At 45.2% G+C, this 15482-nt stretch overlaps 1 protein-coding gene across 1 annotated transcript; it reads right to left on the minus strand.

Moving 5' to 3' along the window:
• Positions 1-1597: 1597 nt before the first annotated feature.
• On the minus strand, positions 1598-5887 carry MASP2 (mannan-binding lectin serine peptidase 2). The gene is made up of 5 exons (XM_009694874.1): positions 5838-5887; positions 5320-5539; positions 3751-3928; positions 3370-3501; positions 1598-1801 (listed from the first exon to the last, which is right to left on the minus strand). The coding sequence occupies exons 1-5, from the start codon at positions 5840-5842 to the stop codon at positions 1797-1799; spliced, it is 540 nt and encodes a 179-aa protein (XP_009693176.1). The 5' UTR covers positions 5843-5887; the 3' UTR covers positions 1598-1796.
• Between the last annotated feature and the right edge of the window lie 9595 nt (positions 5888-15482).

The following is a 15482-nucleotide window of genomic DNA, read 5'->3' on the forward strand; positions in this document are numbered from 1 at the left end:
TTTTCCATAAGTCTGCAATCAGGGAAGACATAAACTAGCCAGCACAAAAAGGTTCAAATAGTTTTTTAACATCTGCCAGCAGAAATGCTGTCCCTTGACTTCTCAGTCCAAGCTTTAGAGCTGTCCAGAGAGTGCTCAATTACGCTTAGGCCATATTTTTATTAAAATCACAGTGAGCTGTTTGCCAGAAGCTTGAACTCTGAAAAATGACCCCCTCAAAACTTGCAAGTCCATTGTCATTGGCTCATTAGGTCTCCAATGAAAAGTGTGTCATAAATTGTGTCACTGAGCCATGACAAAATTTCCAAGCTGCTTTGATCACAATTCACTGTGACCATGAAACAGCTTCTGAACAAGATTAAATACAGCAAAAGTAAGCCTTGGTAACTGCTTGCACAGCTGCTCTACCCCCAGATCAGTTCTATGCAGCACCTACCTTCTACGACACTTCCTAAGTATCTTCCCCGTAAGTCAAGGCAGTGATGTTACCTCCCATTTTGCAGATGGGTGTTCAAAGCTTGTGTCAAGTGACTTGCCCAAGGTAACACAGAAGTCTGCAAATGCACTGACCTGAAATGAGGCAAGTGTCTCACATACCTAAGAGACTCTCCATTCCCTCCCATGCCCACTTGGAAAAGGGTTCCTCCCCCATTTACTCCAGGCACTGAAGAGTGGAGATGGGGTTGGAGAAACCGAGCCTCATAAATTACAATTGAAAGCAACTCCTGCTAAATTGCAGAAATAAGGAAATGCTGATCGACTAATGCTCCTTAATACCTTGAACTTTTTAAACAAAGCCTTGTTTTATCTTCAGCAGTTCACCTACAGCTGATCAGCTCTGACTTGTTAACCTCTTACAATAATCATCACGATTTCCCCCCAGAGTTGGGGAGCTCTGCTCACTGACAAGTACGGAGCACGGCATTTCTGCAACATGTTTTAAGAAGATGGTCCCTGCCCAAAGAGCGTACAGTCTAAAAGGACAGTACATGGATATTAATGTGGAGCAGCGAGAGGCACTGTGAGGGACTATCAATCAACGCCACAAACAATTGCGCTGAAGAACAGCATTCCTTGTATTGCATTTGTTGTGGGGAGGGCACTGTTGCCTTCCCTTGTATGAAGGCAGGACACCTAAGCTGCCCTGGTGACATTCACATTACTTTATCAAACTCCTGGAACTTTGAAACTTTGCTCACCAGAACACATTTCAGCCAGAAGGCTAGGCTCCCAATGGGAGATATGGCCAGAGTCATAACATTTGGATTAAAAAACCTCCACACATTCAAACCTTTCCAAAGAGTGAATAGGCTCTGAATATAAATAGTTTCAATCTACAAGCCTGGGTGCAGACAAGAACGTATCTAAAAGGAACATCAGGGAACAAATGTGTGGTTCTGGCCTTGTCGCAGTTTAAGAACTGTGGAAAGTCAAGCAACAAGAGCTAGACAAGAAAGGCAAGAGTCTTCAGGTAGCTGCGATGCTCAGGGGCCTTTCACACTGGCTTCTCTTTTATCAGCTCCTGCCTTATCTTCTTTTTCCCCTAGTGACACATGGGAAATGCAAGAAAATGAATGTCCCAGAGGCTGCCATCAGCTTTCAACAAGGAACAGCCTCTTTATTGTCTGCAGAAGGCAGGTCTGAAAGGCAAGGAACCAGGACATACAAGTCACCGACCAAGAGAAGCCTGCAGCCTTCGGGTGGAGTGCAACAGGCAGGTCAGGAGGGAGGGCAAACCAGCTCTTCTCAGCACATCTGTCTCCATCTCTGCCTAAGCGAGGAGAAGCTTAATTATCTCAAGCTGGAAAATAAAGGAGAAAAAAAAATAGCCTGTCAATATCAGCCTGCTCAGACAGGAGCCCAAAAATCAAACGGGCAGCTTTTGCCCTCATCTCACGAAGGTGATCTGCAGAGACCTTTGCTTTGCAGCCCAACCCAGTGGCTGGAGCGGCTTCAGCGATTGCATCTAAAGGCCTCTGAAAGGTGAACAGGTTCCGGCACATCAGCCACACCACAGTAATTCCCAATGCACACGTCTCCACCCATGAGGGTAGCCCAGCTTTTCAATATTGCTGAAAAGCTCCCTCTGCTAGTGTTATGTTCAAGGAGGGAGGGTATCAGCATGCACACATGAATGGTCAACACAAAGCTGCTAGTCTGCTGGTTCACAGCTATTCATTTTGCACCTTCACATTAGGACCAGGCACATGCTTTATAGCGTAAGTAAATCCATACACTTGTGCTAAAAGCCAGCACTTCAGGAAGGGGAGGTTGAATGAATAGATCTGTTCCAATACACTGGAGATATGAGGAGTTTGAATCTTGAATCAGACCCAGGCAGCCATGGCAGGAGAGAGTTTGTAACAGGCCGGAGTTGGGAAGCTAAATGCCAAGGGGGCCTTAAGCACTGGAAATCAGATCCAATTCTGCATTTCAGCACTGGGGAGCTCCAAGAAACTACCTTCCCGCCTATGACAATATTTAGTGAGCAGTATGTGTGCTGGTTTTTTCCAGATGGGGTTCAGCTCCAGGCAGGCAAAGCTGCACCCACAAAGGATGAATCTGACACCGTGTGCAGACACACGTTTCACTGCAAAGTGCATCCTCAGGTACCGATCACTGTGCTGATTCAGACAGACACTTTGCTGCCTGACGACACAAAAGCTTTCCCTAGTTGTGAACTGAGAAGCAGAGCCAGGCAGAAGTCAGCTAGGTAAACTCACGCTGTATGTCCTTCTGAACAAGAGGTCTGTGCCTGGCCTTGTCTCCCATTTAATGACTGCATCATATCTGGCGTCAGTGATATGCAGACCATGCTGCTTCTTAGCCTGTGTCCTTCCAGGGAGAGTAAGCAAACTATTTCCCCATTAGACTTTGCAACTCAATTGTTAAGTTTTTTCCAACATATCTACTAACTCGGGTCCAGAATACTCAGTATCTCAGTACCCAGGGAGCAAGATACACTCAGTTTTGCAAGGCTGGCTGCACTGGCAGCTATGAAGACTGGAAGTGTCTGCAGTAGGAAGTGTAAGACAAGTCTCTTCCTTCCCCATTCAATCCGTTTAAAGCTGAACACAGGTGGATGCTGCCTAAGGAGTAACCAAACCCAACTGCCCGGGCACCATTTTACTGCAACACAGTATTGCCATCCCTAACAGCAGCAATTAGCCCACAGCCACTTTGTAAATCAGGGCCTCTGCTTGCAGCCCTGACTAACCTCCTGTAACTTCGTCCAGCTGCACCCCACGCATAGGGAATACCGACAACAAGAACAACAAACCACAGCTTTCATCTCGATGCTAGTGTCAGGACTGGATTTAAGTGGACGTTGTAGGTAGGGAAGCATCTCCTGATCTAGCAACAGCTCACCTGTGCACGTCCTCTTGTTTTCATGCAGTGTGTAGCCAATCCGACAGCTGCAATAGTAGCCCCCTACGTAGTTGTGACAGTGATGATTGCAGAGGGGTTCACCATCAAACAGCTGCTTGCACTCATCGATATCTAACGGGTGAAGCACAGAATTAAGCAACCAACACCCTTCAACAACACTTTGTCTCGGTCTGAGCCCCTCTGCATTCTGTGAGGTTGGCTTGTTTACTTTGGCTGCTGTGCCCTTTTGCATCTGCCCCTGCACCACAAGACCGCCTTTTCCCACCTAACAGCAGCAGCTGCAGTTTATGAGAGCACAGGGAGGCACCAACCCCACCATAGCTGTGTCTCTTCCAGCTACAAGAGGGGCTGGTCTCTTACCTTCAGCAGCGTAAAAGGCCTCAAAGCCTGTGAATGATTTCTCATTGGAGTAATCAGACCGAAATGCTACCATGAGGTTGTTGTCAACAGAGACATACGTCTTGTTGCCCGGAGCCTCCTCAGTGTCTGTACTATCCTTTCCACATAGTGTAGCCAAGATCCTTCCACCAGAGCTCAGCTGCAAAATGGGCAGACAAATCCACCAGATAAGCACAGAGCTTTGCTCTTCCCATCCTGCTGCCACGGCTTGGAAAGTATGTGTTTAATGGTGTGAGAAAGGAGGCTTGGATGCTCTCAAAAGGTGCTTCTGGAGGTCAGTCCAGATCCAGGGACAGAGAAGATTTCCTCTATTCCGGGTGACTTAAGCCCACAATTTTGTCTCCCTTCTTCCTTTCAGAGGCCCACATAAAGCTGTGATGCCAGCCTGGGCAAGCAGCACCATGATTTGTTTATAATGCTCTTGTTAACTTGGCACTCTTGGTGACAATCAGACCTTGGTAAAGCTGGGGACAACTGGGGAAAAAAGGTTTCATACACTGACAAATTCAAATGTACAGTAAAAGGTCTTTTTAAGCTAGTGAATCACTTGCTCTATGATTCACTTATTACAGTTCCAGCTCTTCATTTATCTTGTGTTTTTAATAGAAAAGAAATGTTCTGATACATAGGGCTGATGTTGTACATGGTAGTGACAGAACTGTGTACTACAGACCTACCAGAAATAAGTACTCTGTCCTGCCCAAAGCAAATTACATGAAGAACACCACAGATTTGGGGAATGGGAGCAACTTGCCATATAAAACCACAGAAATCAGATCTTCCTAAATGGGAACAAGGCTGCCTGATTTCATTCCATCAGATTCAACAGTACTGCTGATGCATTGGTTTTGCATACTCCCTGTGTATACAGCTCTCTCTTTAATGTATATCAGGCCCATGCAAACAATGAAACGAGTGCAGAGGTAGCACGGCCTCAAATCATGACAGGGCTGCCTAGACTAGAGCATATGGGAGCACATGGAGCACAACCCTTCAGGGACGCTGCTCATCACCCCAACACTTCCCAAAAACAGTATCTTTGTTTCTCTTCCTGAGGTGGTTTCTCACATTAGCTAGCAAACACACCATAGCAAGTGTTGCACATGCACGTTTAGACAAGCTGACGCTATCTTGTTTAGACTATCACTTACACTTTTATGGTCTCCCATGATACTCTGTGTAAAGCACTACTTGTTAATTTAAAACACACACTGTAACTTCAGCAAAATGAAGCTCAAGTGTTGTTTTGGGCAAAATTTCAAACCTTTCACTTCACAAGGGGGGAACATCAGAATTTTCTGAGCACAAACAACTCAAGTTTCAGATGTTCCAGCCTGACAACCAGTTGGACTTCCTGGTCCCGTGGGCCTCAATAAACACATCATTTAGAAATCAGCTGAGCCTGAACTTTACTAGCAGACTAGAATCAAGTGCTTACAACAGTTATGTTGGTCCTGCATGTGTCCAGGATCACATACACACAGTTTTTAATAACTTAGCCTGCTACACATCGCCTGGCCCTATGCATACCTTCACATAATCGTATTCACACAGGTAGGACAGCTCCAGGTTGAAATGGGTGAAGTAGATGCGAACAGAATACCCCTTGGGGACAGTAATATTCCAGATTCTCTCCTTGTGATTTGGGTAGACATTTGGGAAGTTGGGGGATGTGATCCTCCCGTACATCTTCTGCAGCACAATGCTGCTGCTTACTCCACTGTAAAGCACAGCTAGCAAGACAAACAGCCTGTGTCAAAGGAACAGACATTGACAGAGAAAAGTGAGCATCAACTCGGATCATACCCCAAAGCCACACATCCAAGTTGCCAGTCTTGATAACAAATCAGATCTCTTGGCACTAGCTGAAATCTTCATGCCCAACACCCTTCTCATTTGACAATGGAAGAAATCTGGAGGCATCAGTGGAGCCATACCGCAGTAACAGCTAGACAAGATGAGAATCACACTCTTGCCATCAAAGGTCTAAGGCCCGCACAAAGCCAAGTGGCCAGAGGAGCTGGGGAGGTCCCTGCAACGGCACTCACCTCATCGTGTTGCTCTCCTGTCTGAGCCTGCTCTGCTCTGAGCCCCGGGGAAGGAATCTCTTCTGATGTATTTGCATTTGGGGGTGGATGTATTTATTGTGTGTGCTCTGCCGTGTTTGTCTGGATGTTGAACTCTGATGTTTATCTCCCTCCCACCCCCTTCAGCCTGCTGAGTTCTGGGAACAGCAATTACTAAAAACCAGCCTTGTGTTCAGCGCATGAGGCCTCAGTCAATGACAGGGAGAGGCAGACAGAGATGGAGTGGATGGATTAGGAATGCTGGAGGCTCTTGGAGGGAGCCGTAGTATGGCAGCTCTGCGGGAAGGCAGGCAGTGGGAGGAGGTACAGAGTGGCTCCAAACAGTGTCTGCATGGGGGAGCGAGGGGAGCTGGGCAAAATAACGAACTGATCTACAACTACTATTAAGGCAAACAGCATGTTACTGGAAGTACAGTTTCTTCTCCTGTCAGAGCAGGAAGGTGTTGAAAACAAAATAATGGGGCACTTTACAGGACTTCAGAATAGTGAGCAAGTCTGGTTAGATGGTTTTGTGTAATGGGATGGGAATACTCAGGCGACACAACAATATAGAGCACACAAGCACAAGTTTAAGAGATGCCAAAGTCTTCCAGTTCTCAGCTGCACATTTTAATCCAGTGCAAGCTCATGTTGACTAAAACCTGCTCCATGCCTTGTTTATATGCATGGATTGCTTTTTATCCTGTCCATCCTGGAATACCCGTAAGGTAAAAAGGCATACTCAATAAATCATGTATTTTGAACCTGGCTTGCTACAGAAACAAGACAAAACCCCTCTGTGCTCACATCTGCCGGCGTAACCTAGTTTGCTAACTTTAAAAGCCCAACGGTCAATTCCTACCAAATTTGGCAGAAGAGAAGCAATTCCAAGGATATCAGTGCAATGGAGATAGGTGGGTAGATAAAAAAATGAATTCCTATTACTGGGAATTCTCTGAGGAAAAAACTTTTAAATGAACTCAAATTTCTTTTAAACTTTTGTGGATCCACAGGGAATTTCACACCACTATAAGACCCAGGGAATTCAACCGGGAGAGCCAATGCTATAGGATATAAAGCTTTATTAATTCCACTGCTTGCAGACTGCTTCTTTCCAAGTCAGAATTTAGGTTTTCCACAAAACTCCTATTCCAGCACACAGAGAGAGAGGTGTAAATTTATAGAGGGTGAAAAGCCAGGTATGTTAAGGATGAACCTAGGTCCCACCTCTTCCCTGACAAAAATGGACAGAGAGCAGGAAAACTAATTTGCAGCAGGGAACAGACGACCGCACTGCACATGCAGAAAATTTATACTGAGATATCCTGTAATTAATTGGACACCTTTTGATACTCATTTTTGAATAGCCAAAAAAATCATTACCCCAGGCAGTGAAGTTGGTGCTGGTAGGAGTTATTACATGAACGAAACTAAAGCCAACAAGCCATTTAGCAGACTGCAAACAGAAAACACCATTTAATAAAAGTGAAGGAGAAACCAGCAGCAGTAACAATTAATTGCATAGCAGCAGTACCTACAAGCATGGCTAACGGACAAGAACCCAGAGGGCACTAACTTTTCCCATGGCCCACTAGCTGCTAAAATGATCCTATCAACACATGCAAGATGTGAACTTTATACTGGCTGGAAACAAGGGAAGAGAAAGAAAATTTTGCAAAAAATTAATCCATGCCTAATTGAGCTGGTGCCCGACTCCCACAGACATAAAGACTTCCAGAAGCACCCCACATCAGGCTTCCTGCTCAGTTCAGTAGCAGAGGCATGAAGAGTCAATTCTGATCTTAGGGCTGAAAAGTTTCTCTCAGCCCCAGAATTTGAGGAGGCCCCTGAAGCTGATGGCTGCTGCCTAGTACTGAAGTAAGAAAGATGAGTTAATAAATCGTAATCCTAGAGACTGAGAAACTAAATGTTTGATGCACATATTGGCTTTTCTCTGGCATGGTCTGTAGAGAGACAAGACTGCTGTGATTTTAGTCCTTAGCACCTGATGTGAACAACGCCAAAAACGTTGTCCCTGTTTCTTTGCCTAGAAACCTTCCACCTCCAAAAGGCCGCTGGGCATCAGCTAGCCAGGTGCAGCAGTATCTTGAGCACACTGTGTGTAACCTCAGGCCCCACAGATGCTCCTCTTGCCCACAATATCCCTTTTGTCTGCACAGGACTAAGTCAGCCTGAAGGCTGAGTGGACTTCATCCATGTCACTGCAGTTTCCAGCCCTCTGCAACTTGCAGAGTTACTGATCTACTTTAGGAAGCTTGGGTGTTATCTGAAATGACAGATGTCTCTTGAGAAGTCTGCCCATCTGTCTTCTTGTGCCCTTGTCTCCTTCCATGCTTCAGGGCTGAGGTAGCACAAAGGCAAGTCGTCATTTTCAAGAGAACCACTGACATGTGTGAAAGCCAAGATTCAGAGAAAGGACTTCCCCTTGAAAAAAACCCGACAACCTTCTGTGGAATGGAAGAATATGGAATGACCCAGAGATACCAGAGAGATCTCATATGAGCCCATACTCTCCCTCAGACCCTGCACAGTCTCTCAAAATATCCTTTTACTACTTGACACTGAGGTCTGCCAAGGAAAGGTTTCAAATCCCTCTTGTGGCAACAGTAAGCCAGTTAAGCCAGACACATGAATAAATCAGCAAGAGCAGAGCTGCTCAGCCAATGCAGTGCTCCTCAGGCTGGTACCACTAAGATCCAGAGACCTGATCTCCACTTTCCCTGCAAAACCAGACAGCAGCAAAAGATGAGAAGGTTGGAAACCAGCTGTGCAGCTAAGGCCTTCATCAAAGTTGTGTGAGATCCAGGCTAAGTCCTGGAGTAGCTCTTCAGTTCAGATTTCCCTCTGACCCCAAGTTCTGAAACTGGAAAAACGTTACCTGAGGTAAATTCTGCCAAAGCTATGTTCCTGCAGAAAAACTTCAGCTCTGACAAACTCTGAGATCCTGTAAAAATGAAGTCAATACAGACTCACATCCACTTAATCAAAAAAGTCCCAGACAGCTCTATTCTTAAATGGACCATGCAAAACCACATACTGCCTCAGAAAATCATCTTGTGCTGGGGGAGGAAACCATCTCTGGGCCTTCGAAAAGCAGCTCCTGCATTCCGACAGCAATTCCATCAAAAGCACTGCAATGACCGATCACAGTCAGGACCAGATGTTTCAGGTGTAATAAACAGGACAGTGAGCATTTGAATGTGCCTCCAGATCCAAAACACAGGTACAGTGCCAAAGCAAGAGGCTGGTTAATGAACAGAGGAAAAGCATGCACAGGTCTTCTTGGCTTCTAAGACGAGGCAGCGCAGCCATCTAACACAGTAGTGGCTATCTTTGCGTCACAAATGAGGAAAGCAAATGAGCGTAATAGCTGCTGGCTGCGATCCCCGAAGACATTGCTCCCCCCTGCCCCTTATTTCTCAAATGTCAGCTGCCTCTGCAGAGCCCTAAGAGATTGCTTGGATGCTTGCTGTTCCATGGCTAAATCCAATCCTCCTGCACTGAGGGGTTCAGAGGACTGGGGGAAGGATGCAGCTGAGGAAAAGGTGCTCTGTTTCCTCATTACAAATCAAACAGCATGACTGACATCAAAAGACAAGCACACAGACGGAGCAAGCAGAGCATGGAGTGGGGCAGGCAGAAGAGCCTGGCTGCTGTGAAACAGGAAAAAAAAAATCTTGCCAGGGTAAAAATAGCAGGCAGAGAAAGCTCATGCAATGGGGCAAGATCATGGAATCACAGAATGGTTTGGGTTGGAAGATCATCTAGTTCCAAACTCCCGCCATTAGCCTGGTTCTCAAAAATTGAACTACCTCACAAAGCTACCATCTCGCTCCCGCCCACATCCTTGGTAACTGCAGCATGTCTGCTGGGCTGGCTCCAAGTCTGTGACTTCACTGGAGCAGCTGTTTGTGCTAGGAAGAGAATTTGGTTACAATTCAGATACCGCTAGAGCCAAAGCTACAAAATACAGTGCTGTCTTCTCTCCAAGCAAAGATGCTATGCATTTTACAGGCACAGCCAACACATTTTCCTTGGGTAAGCCTGCCTCCAAACAGCTAAGAGGAACAAAAGGGATGGGTGAATAACACACGTCTAACATGTATCTCTAGTTCAACATGAAGTCTCAAAGCAGAGAAGGCAGACTGGGGAAGACAACAAAGAAAACCAAGAAAAACATGACAATTCTCTGTACTGGAGGACACAAAGACCAACCAGGGATGAGTTCCATCAGGAACTCCCTATTGTGAATAGAGTGAGGCTAATCAAAAGCCTCCCCTGAACCTATCACAGCCTCTCATTCAGCAAGCAGCTCGGCCTTGCAAAGTAATTAGGAGACTTTTCAGCTCCCAGAATGGGAATGACGATCTCATTTAGAGACAGTAGTTTGGGGTTACACACCTGCCACAATGACTGGAAGGCCTGGAAAGTCACTTGCCAGCTTCGAAAAGGCTGTTAGCATGTGCCAGTCCCTCCAGCACACAATCTCCAACAAGAGGATCCATTTGAGCAGCAGTGTCTCTCCAAAATCATTCTTCCTCAAGGGAGGACTGAAAAGCAAGCTTGGCAGAAGAACCACATCAATCTCCTGCTGTAGTTTCCATATAATCCTCCACTGTTATATCCCTTCTCAAACAAAGCTTAAACCGTTTCCTATCTGCAGAACCAGACTCTGCAGAGTACAGTGACCACCACTAAGTCTGGGATGAAGCCCTGGTTTTTCAAAGCAGGGGAATCCAGACTTTGTCTTCCACACCAAAACCAGAGCAGACAAGTTGCTCTCACCTGAGAGCATAAGGTCTGCCTTTGGAAGTCAGAGCTTGGCTGCTTGTTTCTATTTCCATCTCCCTTTCATTTCTTCCTTCTTTTTTCATAATTGTTCCTCCTCTACATGCAATAATTAACATTGTGAAGGACTGTATTCATCTCCCAAATGTGTCACTTGCTGAGACTGGAGGAGACGCTAAATTCCTGAGGCTTCCTCCCGCCTCAGAAAGAGGGAGAAGCTGAGAAACATGCTGAAGAATAGGTTTCAACAGCACTAGGACTGGCAAATTCATTTCACCCACTTGCAACAGGCTCTTTGTCCATATATACATCGAAATGCATTTTCTACTCATCCCTGTTCAACTCAAAAACATTTTTCACCATTTCTCTTCCTCTGCAATTGTCCATAACCTCAATTTTTTCTAACAAAGAGGCTATTACTCCACTAATCTAGATAAAGTAAAGCCAGTCCAAAGCATTCCCAAAATAAGAGCTACTGCTCAGACATTAAAGAGTTAGTATGATACATTGAAATGGACAAATCTTCCCTCTGGCTAAATCCCTTACTGAATACACACAACCTCATTCCTGCCTTGGAGAAAATAGATTGAAGGCCATGTCAGAGCCAACAGTCGCATCAATCAGAACCTGTATATTAAAATGCCTGCAGCACTCCAGGAAAAAAAGAAACAAAACACAAACTTACCAAGCAACCAGCTGTGCTAAACTTTTGCCTACTACCTCAATGGAATAATAGCCCTTTCCCAACTATTTCAAATTGACCCCCCTTCAAAGAAGCCTTGGATCCCTGATTGTTCTCCTCTCTTTGGAGGAGAAATTAGGGATAACCAAGGTACCTTCCAGATGCATTGCCTTTTACAAAAACTGGCCTTATCTATCTTATTTTTAAGGCAGGAATGTCAAATCTGTTTCTGCCCAAAAGAACTGGAAGTGTTCAAAACGAACAGTGTTTTTCAGTCTAGACCTAAGCTTACTTTTGCCAGAATTCCACCCTAAAGCTCTTGTTTCTTGCCCCAGGGCAAAAACCAGACCAAGCCCACCAAAATGCAGGGCAAGAGTTCTGTGCTGCATGGACACTTTACTCCTCAGCTTCTTTGCTCATTTTTGCGTCTCTCACAGAAATCTTCACAAGAGGTATAATCAGCAAAACATCCTTTGCTCCTGTGTGCTTTTGTTTTGGGCGATGTCAAACACTTGGATTTGAGGTGAGATTGCAATTGTTTCATAGAGAAATTTAACTTTGTCTTTTAAATGAGTGAGATGCTTACCTGGGCTTCCTGCTCCTCACTTTTCAACACAGTTAGTGAAATCCACAACACTGAAGTTTCTGCAGGAGTCATGACTAAAGCTTGAACAACAGAGAGAATCTGTAAAAAAAACCCAAAACACCAGCATTTAAATACAGTTTTCAACAAAACACGATTAAACAGAAGCACTACAAAGGAGGAGTGAGCTCGTGCCAACACAGTACTGTATTCTGCCTCAGAAAAATCTGCATTTCTGAGATAGGCAGAACTATAACCTGGCTGTACAAAAACAAATGCTCAGGCATTGGTACCCAAATGCTCCTTGGATTAAGAGGTTACCAGGCTGCTAAGCACAAGTGCTTACATATGTGACTCTTTCACATCTGCTGGACATAATTGCCACCTGCTTTTACCTACGAACAGCAGGCCCACCACTTGTTGAGCCTCAAAGCTGTACGCAGAAAAAGCCCACTAGAAACTGTTGACGTACCCTGGAGGCATTGGGCCTGCTGGTAAGCAAAGGGAGACTCAGTGGATGCTATAGCCCTCTAATTTAAAATTAGGCAGAGAGTCTATGAAAGTACATCCTAAATTGCCCCAGCCATAGCACCTGCCAGTGACTTCCACTAGCCACCAAACACCTGTAAGAGCTTACTTTGCTCCAGCAATGCTCAGCTCTACTAGACATGCAAACAAAATCATTTGGCTATATAGAGTTTACTTGGTACAAGGACATCGGATCTAACCCAGATTCCAACCTGAATATCAAGGCACTCACAGCACAGAGTAGTTAATGGTTTTAGTCAAGCTCTGAGTCTCCTTAGCTAACAATTAAAACTAAAAGAAGAAAGTCTGGGGGAACAAATTGAAAATACTTCAAGTACACCTCTGTGGGGCAGGCAAAAGGGAAACAGTCTTGCTATAGCACGTGTTTATCTGAAGTGGCAAAAGCAATACAGAGCCACCAAGCAGCCAGCAAATTAAAAGATCATTGCATGTAATTCAAATGCTTGGCTGGGATCCCCTGAGGCCTGGTAGGAAGAATCCCTGAGGAAGGGAAGATATTTTGTTTGATGTGTTAGTAAGGAGGAAACTGAGCCAGAGCACTATCACGGCTGGAAGAATTGTTCTTGCTGAAGTCAGATTACTCCAACTTGTCTGTTAGCCTCTGCTTAGCAGCACTGTAATGACCCAAAATTGCAGCTGACAGATTGGTGCTGAGAGTTTGTCTCATTGAGGCTACTGCATGTGGATGGGCCATTACTCTTTCAATTTTGGTCTCTGATGCCTGTTAACATACATTAGGCTTTTCCATATGGTGCTTTTTAGCCTGGTGTCCGGGGCAGCTGCCTGGCCCTCTGTCCCCACCCACACACTCAGGCCCTGTCTAATGAAAATGGATGATGGCCCCAGCTTAGTAATGGGACACAGATGGACCAAATGGTTTTTTGCTTTGAAACACATTTTCATTTAAGAAAGTCTCCAAAGGCTGTGAGGTTTTTATTCTTCTAACACCGTAATATACCCCCTAATACACTGCAATCTTCAGACAGGTGAGGAATTCAAAGTTGCAAACTTTCAGTTGAACTGGAAGTCTACAGACCAATGTCCTATTCTAGTACTGCTATTCTGGTGATGGCCTTGACAGTCACTTGCATGTTCTCTCATTCTCCTCCTCTCCTATCTCACCTCTTCTACTCATACTGAAAGATCTTCAGCATGAGAAGCAGCATTTTTTGGGGCAGAACCCTTAAAAGGCGGCTTGACAGGCTGTTGAATCAGTCTTAGCTGAGGGACTGTACTGCCTCCTGCAATACAGATAGTAATGATAAATTAAATGACTGTTTTGTTATTATGAAAGCCTTGTGCAGACACAATGAAAGAAGCCTCCACAGCCACACATGAGGACTCCTCATTCTTCAGGTTACTCTTCTTGTTAATAATATTTGTACCCCAAGAACAAACAGGCAGAAGCAGGGTCCAAATGCCAGAGAAGAGTTAAACACTTCCACATAATTTGTGGGAAAACAAAGTTGACCTTTTAGATGACACCAATCTAGTACCATACACCCACCAACAAATGTGCAGAGTTAAGGTATGCAGTAGGCAAACATCTGCTGCAGGATGGGAGCCACTTGTATCTTGGGCCAACTATTCTGTGCCATAAGTTGCCAGTGCAAGCCTGCAGCCCAGCAGTGTTTTGCAAGCAGCATTTCACATACCTCTTATGCTAACTCACTCTTGGTGACCAGCCTGGGGCATCTCGTACTCAATTCCATGCAGCCTAGACAGGACTTGGTCACAGCCTGCATTGCCACAGTGATCTGGGAAGCCACAGAGAACGAACTCTCCTTTGCTGACTGCTTTGGTGACCCACTTGTTCTGCAGTACGTGGCCTAGGAGATGAAATTCCCTTGCATTCTGCGTCTGCACTCTGCACTAGGAAGTTCCCAAGGGCTCATGAGGCTGTCTCCAACTCTCCAAAGTGCTCCTCGTTATTAATGGTTTCTGCCCTCGTTCTAAGTCTTTTCAAATAATTTGGAAATAATCCCCTTAATTCCAGGGCAATGTTTGCCCATGACATCTCATTTACCAGGCAGTCTATCTTTCCAGAGAGGTGAAGCCTTGTTAAATGTTTCTGAGGGACAGGGCAAGCATCTGTATGCGCACGTGTGAAAATGGGATGGGACTCAGGAAAACAATTCTCCTTGAATCTCTCAGCCTTCATTACAATTCTTCTTTTAAGTGCCAGCTCTGATTTATGGCCTGCCATTCAGAGGCTATGAAGGCCTGCAGCCAGCAGTGACCAGCTGTCAGAACAGGGCTTACAGAAACAGGAAACGTATTAACCTGTCTCTCCACCTGCCTAGATCCCGCAACTGACACAGGAGCTGACAAAGATGGGCTGTACTTGGCACATGACTTCCACCAAGAGCATTGCGTGGCACTGTGACGGTTCAAACGTGGAGGAGACAGCCAGAAGCACGTGAAGATTCCCCAGGTGCAGTAATTTGGACATAGCTGTATCCTGTGCCCCAAGAGAGAGACTTCCTGGATTGTGGTCCCCACCCTCCTGCTTGCTTCCTGCAGGATTTTTGATATATTGGCTTGTAATTTGGTTTGTCTCCTGTTAAATAGGAATGATCATTCTTGTTTGATACACAAGAATGTTGGTAAAGGTGGATCATCTCACGAAGATATCACAAAGACGAAGCCATCATGAAAACTGCTAGTTAAATAAAAATGGAAGCAACTACTTACCTGAAAAGAAGAATACACAAATACAGACATGCACAGCCCCTTTCTCCTTGCAGCAACAACACTGAGCAATTCCATATTTTATACCAAGCCACAGCAATAACATAAGGAGATTGACAAAATGCAAGCCTGCCTGTGACTAAATGGTTAAAGGGAGGGAGGACATTCCCTTACCTCACTCTACTGGGTTTACGTACCCTCTCGCACAGCTTCTGACTCACACACTATTTAGACAGCTTTGCAATATGGAGACATTCCCATTTTTATTCTGGAATGGAGCAAAAGGCCACCAGTGGCATTTCTTCTCAGTTAC

Source organism: Cariama cristata, unplaced genomic scaffold, assembly GCF_000690535.1.
Source record: "Cariama cristata isolate BGI_N322 unplaced genomic scaffold, ASM69053v1 scaffold33082, whole genome shotgun sequence".
Lineage (NCBI taxonomy): Eukaryota > Metazoa > Chordata > Aves > Cariamiformes > Cariamidae > Cariama > Cariama cristata.

Bases quoted from the DNA above. Each gene is read 5' to 3' on its own strand.
- MASP2 (XM_009694874.1), bottom strand. The intron at 3,929-5,319 runs GTATGCATAGGG...CCCATTTTGCAG, and splicing joins GTGAATACGATTATGTGAAG to CTGAGCTCTGGTGGAAGGAT. The intron at 3,502-3,750 runs GTAAGAGACCAG...TTCACCCGTTAG, and splicing joins GGCCTTTTACGCTGCTGAAG to ATATCGATGAGTGCAAGCAG.